We start from the raw sequence: 16,370 nt of genomic DNA, 5'->3' as shown, positions 1-16,370 counted from the left end.
GGAACTGCATAGAAGACAAGACCTTTTAAAATTGTTCAATTTTATGTTTTGTCATAGCATCATTCAATTTTTTTACTGTTGCTGTATTATTGTCCTGCAAAACATTTGAAAAATGTGTTGGGTTGGGCAGTTATGGCTAATGATGGTAAGCTATGCAAAAAATTTATAAAATACATACATAAAACTGGCCTGACAAAATGCTGGGACTTTTAATAGCAACCAGTGGTATTTGCTGCATTTATGTCGTCCTTAGTCAACCTCTTCATCTCAAGTGTAAAAAATAAAAACAATATTGAGTTCATGAGAATGAGATGATGGAGTGTTGAAACTTTTTTATATTTTCTGAGCTTCTCCGTTTTCATGTTCTACTTGAACATGAAACAAGAGCTGATCACACACAGTCCAGATTCCTTTAGGAACTGTGAAACAGCTTTTTAATGTTTTGCTGAACTGGAGTCTTGAATCCTTTACCAAACCTGCCATCTACAGTTTACTCAAAATGTTTCCACTCGTCACAAGCCCCAGAGGGGTGACTGTCCACTTCCATTTGTCTTGAAAAGCCTTTGTGAGACAAGAAGATACGAGTCATTTCACTAAGAACTTTGATTCAAAAGTTCTAGGGCCTTATTCACAAAAATACTATTTTCTTACTTTCTTAGATTTATTATTCTCTAAGGTAGTGACTATGTGAAACAAGTTCCGCAATATAAAGTGTTCTTTTTTTTTTTTTTTGGTGAATCTTTATTAGCTTTAAAGCTATTGTGTTGGTAGGTGGAGCCTCACAGACCATGTTAATGGCTGCCAATAAAAACACAGAACATTTATTTGGAAACTCAGAAAACAATAACAAATATCCAAGCAACCGCACCTATTACATATTATCAATACGCTGCCGCATTTCCCAGCTATTTAACACATTGTTTATTGGCTTCAATGTTAGGCCTGTCGCAAAAAATCCATTCATGCAATGTTTGTGATGAAAATCAATTAATTGCAAACAAGCTCAAGATTTCCCATTTGCATGATTTATTGCTTTTCTCTGTTTACCAAAAACGTTGTGACAAATGTCTTCAGTCTCGTGGTTTGGTCTCAGCGAGACCCTGTTTGAAGGACTTTTTTTTTTTTTTTTATCACTGAGGCTTTATAACTCTTTCCATTTGATATTTCTGTTGCTTTATTTTTGGATATTTTTTAAACGTCTTCCAGTTCCAGTGTTAAATATTCATTAGACTTTAAACCTTATTAATCTTTGAGAATGTGTTCTTTCATTATTGTGTCATTACCATTATATTACTTGAAAATAGTCTCAAAAAGGACAACATTAGAGCTTATCACAATAAGTTTATGATAATTTATTGTCCAGCAAAATTTGCAATCCTGAGATGCCTATAGAATGTATGCCAGAATAAACAGCATGCAAGGCCAAATTTAAATAAAAATCATTGGTTTATGCGACATTAGCACCAAACATGAACAAGATTAACACACCTCTAAGCCACTGACAATTTTTAGTGCATGTACTTTCTGCATGCAACCTGACCAGAACATAACAGTAAAAAAAATAAATAATAATCCAATAACTGATTATTCATACCTTCCAGGCCAAGACTTTGAATTTCTTCAAACTTAAGGAGTGGCGACGCTAACTAAAGTGCTGGATAATCAAATAAAAGGACAAGCTGGGGGAAAACAAAAATGAAAGCAGCAAATCTTTAAATGAGACCGGTTAAAACGATGCATGCAAAGAAAGTAAACTTCTTCAGGCAGGTGTAATTTAACTCACTGCTTAGATAGCCTGACGTTATAGCACCACCTAGAAGAAAAAATAAGTACAGCACTCTCCAGGGAATACAATTATGAAAAGTCGCTTAATGAAAGGTACTTTCCATTATTCTGAGTGTGGATTGTGGCATTAATTGCTGCACATTTTAAAATGTAATCTGGTATTAATTTCAATACCACCATTTGTGGTCATATTACCGGTAATTGTAGCAAATTAAAATATAAAGGATTCCATACTTTACATTTGTGCTACTGTTATAACTTAAGATGGCAATAAATGCTTCTAGGGAAAAGACATTTTCCCTATGGCTAAATCATTTTTAGACATATTCAAATCTCAGGATGTTTTCTTTTTTAAATAAAATTCCTTGCTTCACCTAAAGAAAAAATAAATAAATACACGTGCTGTGCATTTGTGTCACTCAGTTTACTCTTATGATACCCAACAATAAAATCCTGTGGAACCAACTTCCTTCAGAAATCATCAAATTAGTTAGTAGTCGATAAATGTGAAACTCAAAGAGTAAATTCAGCAGTAATGTGAAGTCCTCAGAAGTTTCCTTTAGCAAGTCAATGAGGGAGGAGGGTCAGGTATAAAAGTACTTAGAGCCAAGAAGAAGAGGAAGGAGGTGCTCCGCTCAGACGAAAGGAAGCTAAAACCTTTTGAACTTAATGTGGGAGGAAACTAACATAAGCACATCACCACGAGTATACCGTGTAGATGGAAAAACATCTCGGCAGCAGTTTTATGCTGTGGGGATTCTTTTCTTCCACAGGGACAGGCAAATTGGCCAGAAAAACACTGGGGAAAAAAGATGCTAGCAACGGCAAAAGACAAACCCCAAAACCTTGCAGCTGTTCTTGCAACTGAAAAATAAACATAACTGCTATCAATTTAACAAATACGCCAAACTTAATATTGGTACATCAAATACAACTGCTCAAAAATTCATTGAACGTTATGGTTGTAATATGAACACGGGTTTGCAAAACATTTGCATAGAACTGGACACCAAGCAGGTAACCACAAATCCCTTTTTTTGCCAAGTTTAAAACAATACAGTAAATGAAGAACTTAACTTTTAGATTTTTATTTGAAAATCCATTAAAAATGATAACTTGTCTCCTCGCTCTGACTCAAACAACATGTGAATTTACTGGTACAGCTTAGAGGCACAGATTTTATTCTTTGGGAGGATTTGAATAAAGGAATTATGATGCAAAGACAGTAAAAATGCAGCACTTTTTGTCGACTCCACAATAAAAATGAAATTTTAAACAGAACCAGTCCTCTTGTTTTTATATATAGATATATACCTATATCTATATATAATAGAGTGAAAAGTCATGTGTACCAGTTTCAAAGATATTTTACAAGAGTGTCAGATGGAGTTTGTTAGTGTTGACAGGTAAAAGTCTACCCAAAAAATGCACTTAAGAGTGATAATAATGTAATCTGTACCATACATACATCAAGACCCAACCTATACATCCATCTTTTATCATATTTTTTCTCACTGTGTTGGTAAAATACAAAAGAAATACCTTACAAAACGCATCTTATTGTTTTGGCTTAAACATAGTACCATTACAAATGTAGTGTACACATCCTATACATCAGTGCTCCTCAGCTTAGCACATTCTTATCTTTAACTCATGTGGAGGTAGAAAAACTCCAGCAAGCCCACACAGTCAGAGTAAAGACAGTCTTTTTGTTTATGAACCTTTTTCCTTTAAAAAATAAAAATACATTTTATTAATAAAAAAGTGTGAAACTAATTTGACGTTTGTTATTTGGAGCCAGTCTTCCAAAAGGTTTTACCTCCCCGCAGTATGCGTCACTGAAAACAATTAAGCTAAAGCTTCTATAATATTGCTTTCTCCTTACATTATAGTGTTTAAAAAATAAATACGACATGCACGTCTTTACATGTAGTGCATTATTGTCTGAGACAAGGCAGACTATCTGCAATAAGATCATCCTATCTTTGATCAAATCGATTACAAGTCCATGATTTTCACGTAACAGAATTTGTACCTTTCAAAGATACAGAAGCAATAAAAGACGCCAATGTGGCAGGTTACAATAACACTCACTAAAATCATTTGTTTAGAAAACGTATGCTTAAACTCGTCTTACGTCAGTCTCGTCTACGATGTTAAAAACATGCTTTACCGCAGCATCAATCCCGCTGATCAAAGATGCTTTAACAGGTAACAAAAAGTCCCGGATGGAGTTTAGAGACCGTTTTTCCCCAATTCTTTCCTTTTCTGCAGTGTTTTACTCCATGTCAATAAACTCATGTTTCTAACTTAGAAAGCAAACAAAACAGAAAACGAAGGGAAAGTAAAGCAATGACAGTTGGCACGTTGTGGGATGTTGCCGTTTGCTCTGTTTGCCACCTGAAAAATGTGCACATCAAACAAGCAAAAGGTATGACTAAAGTGTGACGGTTGGTCTAATAAAAAAAAAAAAAAAAATTTAAAATTAAAAGACAAGAGTGTGTTCAGAGTAAAGGAGTTGGGGCTCTGTGTGCCGAGCTGGAAATAGTGTTTTTAAGCCATTTGTATCAAAAGTCAGATGAGTCTTTGCGCCAGACATGCTGCTAGTCATTCACAAGGCGATACACATGGTACTGAGCTCCATGTTCGCTTGTGGACACTTCAAACACGAAGGCAATGCACAGCAGAGTCTCCTGGGTCTCTCTGTTGGACACCACCTGGTAAAGGACCAAAAGGACAACAGGAAGGTAAGGATTTGGGAGGTTAACAGTAATAATTTATGGTAAACAGTAAATTTAAGAGAATACATTAAGTATGAATTAAACTTAAGTAGGTTGAAGAAAATTGGAGTGATGTTGGTGTGTTTTGCTTCTGGTATGAGAGTAAATTGTTTTTGCACTTAACCTGCTGAACTAAACTTACTGAATTCTAGTGAATAAAATTTCGCATAACATCGCATAACAATTATTAACAAGTTCTAGGAAACTACTGAAATCTGTTTTGAAGCTAGACCTTGTTAAATATAAACTCTATAAAAACAAGCCATTTTCCTCTTACAAGTAAATTTAATGCTACAGTCTCGATCACTGCAGTTTAAAGGGAAGGTATCACTGTATGTATTTTCCAGGCATATAATGCCGTTTCATACCACAATTCATTACTTTCTGTTATAAAAAATACTGTATATATCAAACTTGGAAATTTGATTTTACAATATGATGCCTTGAAATTGGTCTCACTTCGACGACGATAAAGAGCAGGTCGACAATTGCAGTCATTCCCTTTATGAGATCTTTAATCACTTTAGTCCTTCTATCCCCTCAGGCAAATGTTCTTGTTTCATCAAAAGCTTCGCCAATGAATTTGAGTCCTAATGGCTTCTTGGGGACTAGCTTGTTGGTACAGTCTGTAGCATCGCAGATGTCTTGAAACCCTTTGAATACGCCATCAAAATCATGATTGTGTTGAAGGTGACTGAGGAAATTTGACATGCTAAACACCCTCTTTTTCTTCTCGTAGAAATGTCTTTCAATATTTGTTAAACAAAGCCGGCTTATTGTCTTTTAGACCCTAAAAGAGGTTCCAGACTTCTGCTGCTATGCTCTCCGTTTTCTGACAAGCCTGAGTGCACTCACATGGTGTTGGCAGTTCCCAGCTTGGGAGCCGTTCTCACCTTTTATGTTTATATTTCTGTCATTTGTTTTTAGCTATTATAGCAGATTTAGTAAAATACCTGCAGGATGGTGAAGTTCTCAAGTACACTGTTCATCATGTATTTCTCTGGCAGATGCTTGAGTTTGTGGATAAAGTTGATCATGTATTCACACATAGGTGAACGATGGATGCGGAACATGTACTTTCCTCCCTCTAATAGAGCAAATTCTGTCTGCATGAAAAAACCACACACAAACATATAAGCGTGTATGAAACCCCACCCCAAGTTATTTCCCTACATCAGAACAGTGGCTTTTCTCACCTCAACTTTCTCCACCACCTGTTTTCCGAAGGAGCAAACCTTTGTGGAAACACTGATGGAGATGCTTTCGGTCCCACTGTACTGGCTGCTCACTCCATAAAATGCGCCAGGGCCCTCCTCGATGTCGCCGCTCAGATCCGCCTGGAACAGGAACACCGAGCCAAAAAATAAATAAAGAAGCTCCCGATGACAAATAATAGCTACGGAAGCTCATTAATTACACTGTGTATCAGAAAAAAAGTGTGGCTCAGTGTTGCGTTGACATTTCTTATTGAGTTTTTGATTAATAACATGAAAGACAGAGCTCCAAAATATCCTACTTAAATATTATCTGTCTGGTGGTATCTCATGTTGTGTGATTAGCCTCTCATTGATTTTTTTATTTTTTTTTCCCCTCAACTCTCAGAAACAATGACTCTCTTTATGTACTAACCCAGAACTTAACGAGAAAGAACGCATTGTGAGGCCCCTTTTCGTACAGCTCCTTCAGGCCTCCTTTCTTTTCTGAGAACTTGTCGTAAATCTGCCTCACATCTATAGACTCCAAAACCGGGTCGCTGTAGCCTGGATTTGATGGTCCAATGTGAACAAAAAGGTGTTTATACTGCAGAAAGAAACATGAAAGTCAGAGAGAAGAACACAGCTTTTTTTTTTTTCTCTTCTACATACATTTTTTTCGTTATCACAAAGTACCGTCTCTCTGTCTTTTTGAGTCTCCATAAAAGCAGAGTACTCGAGTAAACGTAGTTTTGCAGAAGCGATGGTTCTGTCTTGCCACACAGGAGCAGCGATCGCTGTAGGCCGAGGTGGCGGCAACGTCTCATAACCTGTTGTGCAATCGCACAGAAAAAAAGAAACATTTATCTGGAAGTAGATACAATAGGTAAATCAAGGGTTGGATATGGAGCCTTACTGATTGGTGGAGGGACAGGCGCTGGTAGTGTAGTGTACGGAGGCTGTGCAAAGGGCTTGATGCTATAAATGTTAAGAATTGAAAATGAAGAAAAACAGTTGGAAGGAAGAAATTTATAAAATTATGAAGCTCCGACTTTTCCTGCCAGACTTACTCCTGAGAATGTCCAGGCTGTCCTGGGACAGGGCCGGGCCAGTACTGAGCAACAAGACAGAATGGAAACAAGTCATAGAGCATTTAGATTTCAGCAGGAACATTAAATAAAAAGAAAAGTTGAGCGTGTCCAGTTTTTGTTAAGGGTGCTCCAATCAGGAGTCGATTGTCAATTACGAACAGCAGGATCTGCTGAGACAGATACTGAATCAAGAGATGTCCCAAAGTTGACTACATGTCGTCAGGGTTATTAAAAACCAATCAAGTAATTTAGACATTGCTTCAAATTGTTTTGTTTTTCTCTGACTGCTGAGCATTAAGGCTCCACATCTGCTCAGCTTTCATTTAAGCCAAACTAATTTGTTGGGGAAATCTTGGTTAAACTTGTGATAACAGAGCGACTCAGATGGTGCCACTAGAAAACTTCATAAAAACAAAGATACTGAGCTGTTTTCTACGTATTAAAGAATAATTCTTCATTTGTGATCAGTACTGGTCTGCATCACTTTTTTCTGCTCATAATATCCAGGGTTTTCACACATATTCAAAATAAATAAATCAATCAATCCTTCTCCATACTGTAATTTCCAAAATTAGCGAATAAGAAAAAATAAAATCCTAAACTGTGACATGGATGGACAAATTGACAGACAGAAACTTGTCTGGATGCATTTAAAAGTGTGGGATTTTTTTTCTTTTCTTAAGATCTGCTGAAAGGGGGCTGCACAGTGGCACAGTTGGTAGCACCGTTGTCTTGCACCAAGAGTTTGATTCCCAGCCCAGGGTCTCGTCACAGAGTTTGCATGTTCTCCCTGTGCATGCGTGGGTTCTCTCCGGGTTCTCCGGCTTCCTCCCACAGTCCAAAAACATGACTGTCAGGTTAATTGGTCTCTCTAAATTCTCCCTAGGTGTGTGTGAGTGTGTGTGTGAATGGTTGTTTGTCCTGTCTGTCTCTGTGTTGCCCTGCGACACACTGGCGACCTGTCCAGTGTGAGCCCCACCTCTCGCCCGGAACGTTAGCTAGAGATTGGCACCATCAACCCTCCCAACCCCTCTAGGAACAAAAAATGTACAGAAAATGGATGGACGGATGAGATCCGCTGAAAGAACAAGCTAAATAGACTACAGTTAGTCTGTTACTTCTAAGTACTTCTGCTGCCCTCTGGTGGAATCTGCCTAATGCTTTTTTTTTTAAAAAAAAAGGTACATTCTCTTTTAAAATACCTGCCTGAATTTTCTGATCCAACATTTTCAGTGACCATCAATTAAAATCAACCGATACAAATAACTGTCAATGAGGGCCTGCCAACTGGAGCACCCTTAGTGTGTGTCTCACTCTGACTGGTGGAGGGAAGGGAGTCTGAGGTTTCATTACACTCGCTGACACAATCTGAGCCGACGACAGGTTGGCCACTGTCTGGAGTGCCTTATCTTTGGATACCTGATCCTAAATGAAAGAAGAGACACACACAGAGTAATACACAATGGTAAAAAAACAAACAAACATAAATTTCAATGTAGGTTAACATAAAGGGCAGACAACTTTTAAAGGATCATCTTATCCAGTAGGCCAGCCAACATTCACTTAAGGTCAGCAAGATGCAGTTACTATAAAGGATAAGACATGAAAGACAGCAAAGCAGAGCTAAGAAGCAAAAGCTGGAAGCATACCAAGTTGAAAGAGCTAAACCATCACCAGCACTTAGCTAAAGCCACTAAAACAAAAAAACAAAAAACAAAAAAAGCAATGAGTAGAGTTTTTCAGTATGGCAGTAGAGCTGCAATATGAACTAGCAGTAATAAAAATGTAATGCCAACCACACAGCACAACAAAAGCCTGAAGCAGAGAACTGGAGTTGTGTAACCAAAAACTTACCAAGTTCATGGCCTACGGCAAAAGAGACATGTAATAAATTCAATTTAGTACACTCAAAATGAAGGGGACAAATGTTGGGTAACACAAACACTCTTTGGGGCAGTCATCACTCTGGGTTACTCTGAACTCCTCACAAATGTTGGGATTTTAAATAACTCATTATGCCCAAAGAGCCCAAAATGTGGCAGAAAGGAAATCTATGTCGAGTCGAAACTTTCAGCAGTAATAATAATAATAACGCAGTAAAGGAAAGTTTGTATTGGCAGTTGTGTTGACAGTCTTCATGAGAAGTGTTTGTTTTGTTGGACTTGAAAATGTCTGACTAACATGGTGTGTAATGAGTGAAGACGTTGTTGAAATTAGGTTGGAATAATTTACCAATAGCTTCTAAATGATGAACCACAAAATGAAGAAGTCTAAATATTTCACTGGAAGGTTTAAGAATAAACTCAAGCACACACTAAATTTAAAACCTTTTACCATATAAGAAAACTAACAAATCAAGGGTGAGTGATATGAAAAACTTTTGTGACTTTTAAACTTTTAAGATATTTTGTGGCATTTATTGGGACAACAGTAAAAGTGACAGTATGTATGTACAACCTCAATGGAAACTGTAACTGCATTCTATCGCATTTTTAAATTATTGTTACTTATTGACGTTCTTACGGAATCAAAAATGGAGAAAATAGTAAACATAAAAATCCCAACAGCACAGCCATTTTGTGGGGTTTTCAAAGCAAATTCCAATAATTGGGATTTGTCATAAAGATAAATTCTTATAATACTTTTTTTCCAGATAAAAGATATGATAAATGCCCATTCTTAATCCGTTCTAAAGGGTGCTTACATCCACAAATGTATTAAATTTTTAAGAAGGAAGAAGTCAGTGCAAAATGATGGTAGACAACACTACGCTCAAGGGACAAACAGGAAAAAAAGGAAAGAAAGAAAAGGAAAAAATATACTCAAGAATGGGAAGAGAGATCAGGTTTTTCTTCAAAGTGTAACCTTCAGTGGGAGGAATTTTACAATGTCTTTCCTAGTGTGTGTGTTTGTGTTTGCAGGCATGAATGCACTTTATCATATACATAGATAAACTAACCAAGCAATGTAATCTCATGCAATTATCTCCCAGATGTCCTGAGCGAAATGAGGAGGCCAGCAAACTCCCATGCAAAGACAAAAACTCTTAGCAAAAAATCTAAACCCTTGAAAAGCCACAAAATAAAGGGGTTCCTTCCCCATGAGCAACAATAACAAAACTACAGCCAGCAAGCAAACAAGATACTTGTGATACAAAGAAAAAAAAAAAAAAGAACTGTATCTAAATGTGCGCATGGCTTCACTTCTGCATTATTAACTGCGAGTCCAAATTATGGTTTTACTCTCATGCATCTAAAAGCAAGAGCAGAGGCAGCAGAGCAACGCTACAGAGCCTGAATTAATTTGACATGCAGCCATGCAAATTAGTTGATTACTAACAAATCTAAAGGTGTATCCCACAGTTTCACAGCATGCAGTCTTAGGAGAGAAGAAGGTTTGCAAGAGCTGACCAGTGACAGTCCTTGTGGTCTGAACTATGACCAATCTGCAGTTGGAGCTTTAACAACCAACAAGCATTTTTTATTTTAACTCCATTACAATACAATAGGTTTAGTAAGATTTGAGCGACATGCAGAACAACGCTGCCAGAACTGCAAAGTCAGTACGCCTGTGTACCTTCAGCTTAGACTGAAATTCACGAGACTTTCTCTTGGCCAACACTTGCAGGTGACTAGAGACCTGAAGAAAGACAGGATGAAGGGAAAAGGATGGAAGGAAACAGAGAAAAGAAGGAGGAATGTAACTACAGAGGATAAAGAGGGTTGATGCCACGGGAACCCACCTTGATGCTCGCCTGGTATTCACGTACCCGCTTACGTGCCAAAACTTGAATGTGACTAGATACCTTTGGGTCCAAGCCCCATGAAAACAAAAAGGAGGAGCTTTCAATTTAGAAACAACCAAGATCAGTGGCATCCATTTTTGTGTGTGACTAAACATGTGTAATGTTCTACCAAACACAGCTGGAAATATGCGTATTGTCCAGAAATATCTGTGCTTACCTGTTTGCGAGTACGTGTCTTCCCAGTTCGAAGCTTTATGTAGCGAGCTATCAGCTCATTTCGGCCTAGAATCCAGAGGAGGAACAAGTGATTAAAAGAAGCAACAAAAAGGGAGCCGAGTACATTTGTCCCATTTTAATAAAGTTACAAGTAACTCAATCTTAGTTCTACACCAAGTTTGATAACAGATGACATCAGCACTATCCTGTCCATGGACAAATTTGCCAGCTCCCCCCCCCCTTCACAAGATGCCGCTCTGGGCAGTTGCCCAAGTCGCCAACATCAGAAACCGACACTGCAAGTTCTTTATAGTAAAGGACTCACAGAGCAGGTATATTCACTGAAACCAAAAGCTAAAATTAAACAAAGTGAATCCTTTTGTTTTAGTCCCTTGACTGTTTTACAAAAGAAGCAAGTGCAACTTTACTGATGGCTTTAGTTAAGTGTAAGACGTCTCTGAAAACAAAACAAAAAAACGACAAAAAGGCTTTTGTTGATCCAACCCAGCACTCATTACACAATTATAATCTCTGGCAGGCTTTACATATCTGTGGCTTCACAATGTCCCCATTAAAAGCTTCATAGGCCTGGTTTGGCCTTCCTTTCTGGCAGAGATCCAAAACAAATGACAAATAGGATGTATGAAAAAAAAAAAAAAAGTAATGAATGTCTGTACAGGTGACTACAGACTGCCTGTTCATCATTTTCTTCCTCTGCCTCACCCGCTACAAATCAGCCATGATGATCTGATCGTAAAGTGGTGAGCAACTCACTCTGCTGTATGGAGGTTAAGTGGAGGTGTAACTGTTGATCCCATATGTGTAGCAACATCATCAGCAACCAACACTATGTGCTTTTCTTGGAAGTGACTGAGCCCCTTGGGGACTCTGGATGAGTCACATCAGTTAACTTACCAGCAACATAAAATTCCCCAGAAACCCTCTAAAAGAGGTTGACACAGACAGATCAGACCACTCCAATTCCCCAAACACAAGGACACAAAGTCCTTCCTGCCTACTGCTGCTCCTTATAAGGCCAGTAGTTTGAAGTAGTTGATTGCAAAACTGAAAATGATTAGCATAGGGCATAAAAACAAAGACCCAGAAACAAAACCGAAAGCCCGAGGGATCCTTTACTGGCAGACAGAAATGGTGTCTTTAAAGTCAATGTAGACTAAATAAAGGACTGCTGTTCATTTTACAAGGGCTGATGTAGAAATAACCTCCAGAATTTTACTCCTGGGAATTTGTGCCAGTGATGATCTCACCTGACGAGGCCCGACTGCCCATCTGTTCCTGCTCCGTCATCTAGAGCAGTGGTCCCCAACCACCGGGCCGCGGACCAATTGGTACCGGGCCGCGCAAGAAATAATTAAATATGTCCGTTCTATGTATTGAGTATGGAGGAGCTTTTATTTTGAAAATCGTACACCGGATGCCGAGGTTTGAGTCATGCGCCACCTCACAACGCGCGCACCCAACCCCCCGTTCGATCTTCACAACGCACGCACGAACACCCCCCCACCCCCCCCCCCGTTCGATCTTCACAACGCACGCACGAACACTTCGCTCGATCTTCATAACGCGCGCACGCGAACACCCCCTCGATCTTCATAACGCACGCATACGAACACTTCTGCCTCGATCTTCTACGCACGAACACCCCGTTCGATCTTCTAGCGCATACGCACCCCGACTTCTGCTCGATCTTCACAACGCACGCACGAACACCCCGCTCGATCTTCACAACGCACGCATACGAACACCTCTCGATCTTCACAACGCACGCACGAACACCCCCCCCCCGTTCGATCTTCACAACTCCCTGCTCTGGGTTCCGTTGCCATGGTAAATAATCCTCTCTGCCAGCTGTGAGTGAGACATCCAGGGGGAGACAATTCTCTGAGCCAGACAGTTTGACTAAAAAAAGCATTGCAAACAACTGTTTCCTGTTCGGGAACCGTAATACATATTCGAAAACCGTTTGAAGCATATGAGAGGGCTATTTGTCGTCTCACATAGTCCGCCATTCATATCTCTACCTCACTCACAGTATTAACAGCGATGAGATAAAAAAGTGTGTGCCAAGGTCTGAAATTTTTCAGAAATACATGGAAGTGAATCAGTGAGATCTGTCTGCTACCCTGGCGCATGACTTTGCTCTGAAGCACCTGGAGAGAAAACTGTAAGCGCTAGATAATTTTTGAAAACATTTGACCGGAGCAGGCAGCGTATCAATGTCATGACCAAGTTTGATACCAATCATGCAATATTTGTGGCGTGAGGCGAGTTAAAAAATGATTTGGGGTCAAAATGTCGCTCTGACTCTCACTCTAGCGGGCTGACCTTCACCTCTGATTTTTCCAAAAATCAAAAACTTTGGAGTCGCTTAGACAGAAGTTGTGGACAAACCATAATACATATTGACGTGCTGTCTTCACTTTAAAAGAGATCACGGACGTATCTACAAATTGAAGTTTGATTGGCGTTTCTACTTAAAGTTAGGTCGACACAGAAAATCCTCAAAAATAGGGTATTTTCAGGATTTACTGGTTGCCTCGTCCCCTTGACGACGAGATGCACCTGGTGAGCTCGTTAGTGATTTTGAATTAGTTTTTTGCTTTTACGTCGCCATGGTAACTCCAAATCCACCAAAAGTAATAGCTCCCTCCGGGATCGAGCCGCACGTTTGATACCACTTTTGTGGGTGGGCTAGCAGATGCGAGCGCATTCATGAGCGGAATAATAAATAATGTATTAAAGAAACATTCTATTGGGTGTAGAACAATAGGTGCCTGCCATGCAATGCATGGAGCAGTGACTGACTTGCCAAGTCAGTCACTGCTCTCCTATGCATTGCTATGGGCAAAAACTAGAAAAATTCCTGAAGAAATTTAACTGGGGCCTGCCAAAAGTGTGCCCGTCGGTTTGGACCCAGCGTTCTGATGCTAACAATTTGCATCAATGCTAAAAAGCTGCAATGTAATCAATAGCATGTGGAGAATCACAAGAATGTTAAGTAAGCTGGACATGCAACATTCAGTATGATAAAGTAAGTGTATTAGCTAAAATGAGCAAATATGCTAATGTAAGCATAAATACTTTCAGTAGCATGTGGGGTATCATTAGAATGTTTACTGTCATTTACTTACTCCATTAAGTATACTAAACATGGCTAATAAGTCTGAAAAATAGAAAATAGCTTATTTAAGCTAAAAGGCTAATGCTAATGAACTGCCTTGCTGCAAGGCAGTTCCTAACTCTCGGATAAACAGATAATGCAGAATGATATCACTGCACCGCCTCGGCGGTGCACTATCAGAGGGGCATATTGAGGCTTTTATTTTGAAATTTGCAGTAAGCTTCATATTAAATGCCCACACTAATCCAGTGTCTAAGAGTGCTTTGGATAAACCAGTCACATAAAGCCAAAAAGAGCAATTACATGATGTAAAAATTCCCAAGGCTTTTATTTTGAAATTTTTGTTAAGCTTCATTTGAAAGGGTCAAAGTCATCCCATGTGTAACAGTCATTGGATTAAATCAGTCATATAACGCTCAAAAAAGCAATGACCTGATGTAAAAATTTTCAAGGGCTTTTATTTTGAAATTTTCAGTAAGCTTCATTTCAAAGGGCTAGACTCATCCCATGTGTAACAGTGACAGGGTTAAATGAGTTATATACAGCCCATAGCAGCAAGTTTTTCTAAAGGCCAGCTCAGTCCTCCTCTGTTTTAACTGAACTAGTAGTTCGAACTACAGTGATGCGTATTTGTAGTCCTCAGCAGCTCTCCCTGCTCTGGGTTCCGTTGCCATGGTAAATAATCCTCTCTGCCAGCTGTGAGTGAGACATCCAGGGGGAGACAATTCTCTGTTTGAGCCAGCCAGTTTGACTAAAAAAAGCATTGCAAAAAACTGTTTCCCGTTCGGGAACCGTAATACATATTCGAAAACCGTTTGAAGCATATGAGAGGGCTATTTGTCGTCTCACATAGTCCCGCCATTCATATCTCTACCTCACTCACAGTATTAACAGCGATGAGATAAAAAAAGTGTGTGCCAAGGTCTGAAATTTTTCAGAAATACATGGAAGTGAATCAGTGAGATCTGTCTGCTACCCTGGCGCATGACTTTGCTCTGAAGCACCTGGAGAGAAAACTGTAGCGCTAGATAATTTTGAAAACATTTGACGGAGCAGGCACGCGTATCAATGTCATGACCAAGTTTGATACCAATCATGCAATATTTGTGAGCGTGAGGCGAGTTAAAAAATGATTTGGGGTCAAAATGTCGCTCTGACTCTCACTCTAGCGGGCTGACCTTCACCTCTGATTTTTCCAAAAATCAAAAACTTTGGGTAAAAGAAAGAAGTTGTGGACAAACCATAATACATATTGACGTGCTGTCTTCATTAAAAGAGATCACGGACGATTACAAAATGAAGTTTGAATATGCTTACATAAAGTTATGATTTACACAGAAAATCCTCAAAATAGGGTATTTTCAGGATTTAGAGGTTGCCTCATCCCCTTGACGCATTTAGAGATGCACCTGGTGAGCTCAAGTTAGTGATTTTGGGGTCGTTTTGCTTTTTACGTCGCCATGGTAACTCCAAATCCCACCAAAAGTAATAGCACACCTCACCGGATCGAGCCGCACGTTTTGATACCACTTTTGTGGGTGGGCTCGCAGCGGTACGAGCCGCATTAACGGTAACGGAAGAATAAAATATACTAGAAAATTCCTGAAGAAATTTAACTGGGGCCTGCCAAAGTGTGCCGGTTTGACCCAGCGTTGTGATGCTAAGAATTAGCATCAATGCTAAAGAAAGCTGCAATGTAATCAATAGCATGTGGAGAATCACAAGAATGTTAAGTAAGCTGGACATGCAACATTCAGTATGATAAAGTAAGTGTATTAGCTAAAATGAGCAAATATGCTAATGTAAGCATAAATACTTTCAGTAGCATGTGGGGTATCATTTGAATGTTTACTGTCATTTACTTTCTCCATTAAGTATACTAAACATGGCTAATAAGTCTGAAAATAGAAAATAGCTTATTTAAGCTAAAAGGTTATCGTTAATGAACTGCCTTGCTGCCAAGGCAGTTCCCTAACCTCGGATAAACAGATAATGCAGAATGATATCACTGCATTCGCCCGGCGTGCACTGTCCAGAGGGGCATTTTGAGGCTTTTATTTTGAAATTTGCAGTAAGCTTCATATTAAATGCCCACACTAATCCAATGTGTAAGAGTGCTTTGGATAAACCAGTCACATAAAGCCAAAAAGAGCAATTACATGATGTAAAAATTCCCAAGGCTTTTATTTTGAAATTTTGTTAAGCTTCATTTGAAAGGGTCAAAGTCATCCCATGTGTAACAGTCATTGGATTAAATCAGTCATATAACGCTCAAAAAGCAATGACCTGATGTAAAAAATTTTCAAGGGCTTTTATTTTGAAATTTTCAGTAAGCTTCATTTCAAAGGGCTAGACTCATCCCATGTGTAACAGTGACAGGGTTAAATTAGTTATATACAGCCCATAGCAGCAAGTTTT

General features: G+C 39.0%; 1 protein-coding gene across 1 annotated transcript in view; it reads right to left on the bottom strand.

Annotated features, from left to right (window-relative positions):
- Positions 1-2,190: 2,190 nt before the first annotated feature.
- tead3a (TEA domain family member 3 a) overlaps positions 2,191-16,370 on the bottom strand; it is a 44,312-nt gene continuing 30,132 nt past the window's right edge. The window contains exons 3-13 of the mRNA XM_044128792.1: positions 10,812-10,876; positions 10,426-10,488; positions 8,704-8,715; positions 8,164-8,274; positions 6,829-6,872; positions 6,675-6,736; positions 6,455-6,588; positions 6,195-6,365; positions 5,762-5,902; positions 5,519-5,671; positions 2,191-4,502 (exon numbers count right to left, since the gene is read on the bottom strand). Coding sequence (XP_043984727.1) covers positions 4,389-4,502; positions 5,519-5,671; positions 5,762-5,902; positions 6,195-6,365; positions 6,455-6,588; positions 6,675-6,736; positions 6,829-6,872; positions 8,164-8,274; positions 8,704-8,715; positions 10,426-10,488; positions 10,812-10,876 — 1,070 coding nt within the window. The 3' untranslated portion in view covers positions 2,191-4,388. The remainder of the gene's footprint in view (positions 4,503-5,518; positions 5,672-5,761; positions 5,903-6,194; positions 6,366-6,454; positions 6,589-6,674; positions 6,737-6,828; positions 6,873-8,163; positions 8,275-8,703; positions 8,716-10,425; positions 10,489-10,811; positions 10,877-16,370) is intronic.

The sequence above is a fragment of the Gambusia affinis genome, linkage group LG01 (genome assembly GCF_019740435.1).
Source record: "Gambusia affinis linkage group LG01, SWU_Gaff_1.0, whole genome shotgun sequence".
Lineage (NCBI taxonomy): Eukaryota > Metazoa > Chordata > Actinopteri > Cyprinodontiformes > Poeciliidae > Gambusia > Gambusia affinis.
The sequence above is the reverse complement of the archived record's forward strand: the minus strand, read 5'-3'. Positions and strand labels throughout refer to the sequence as shown.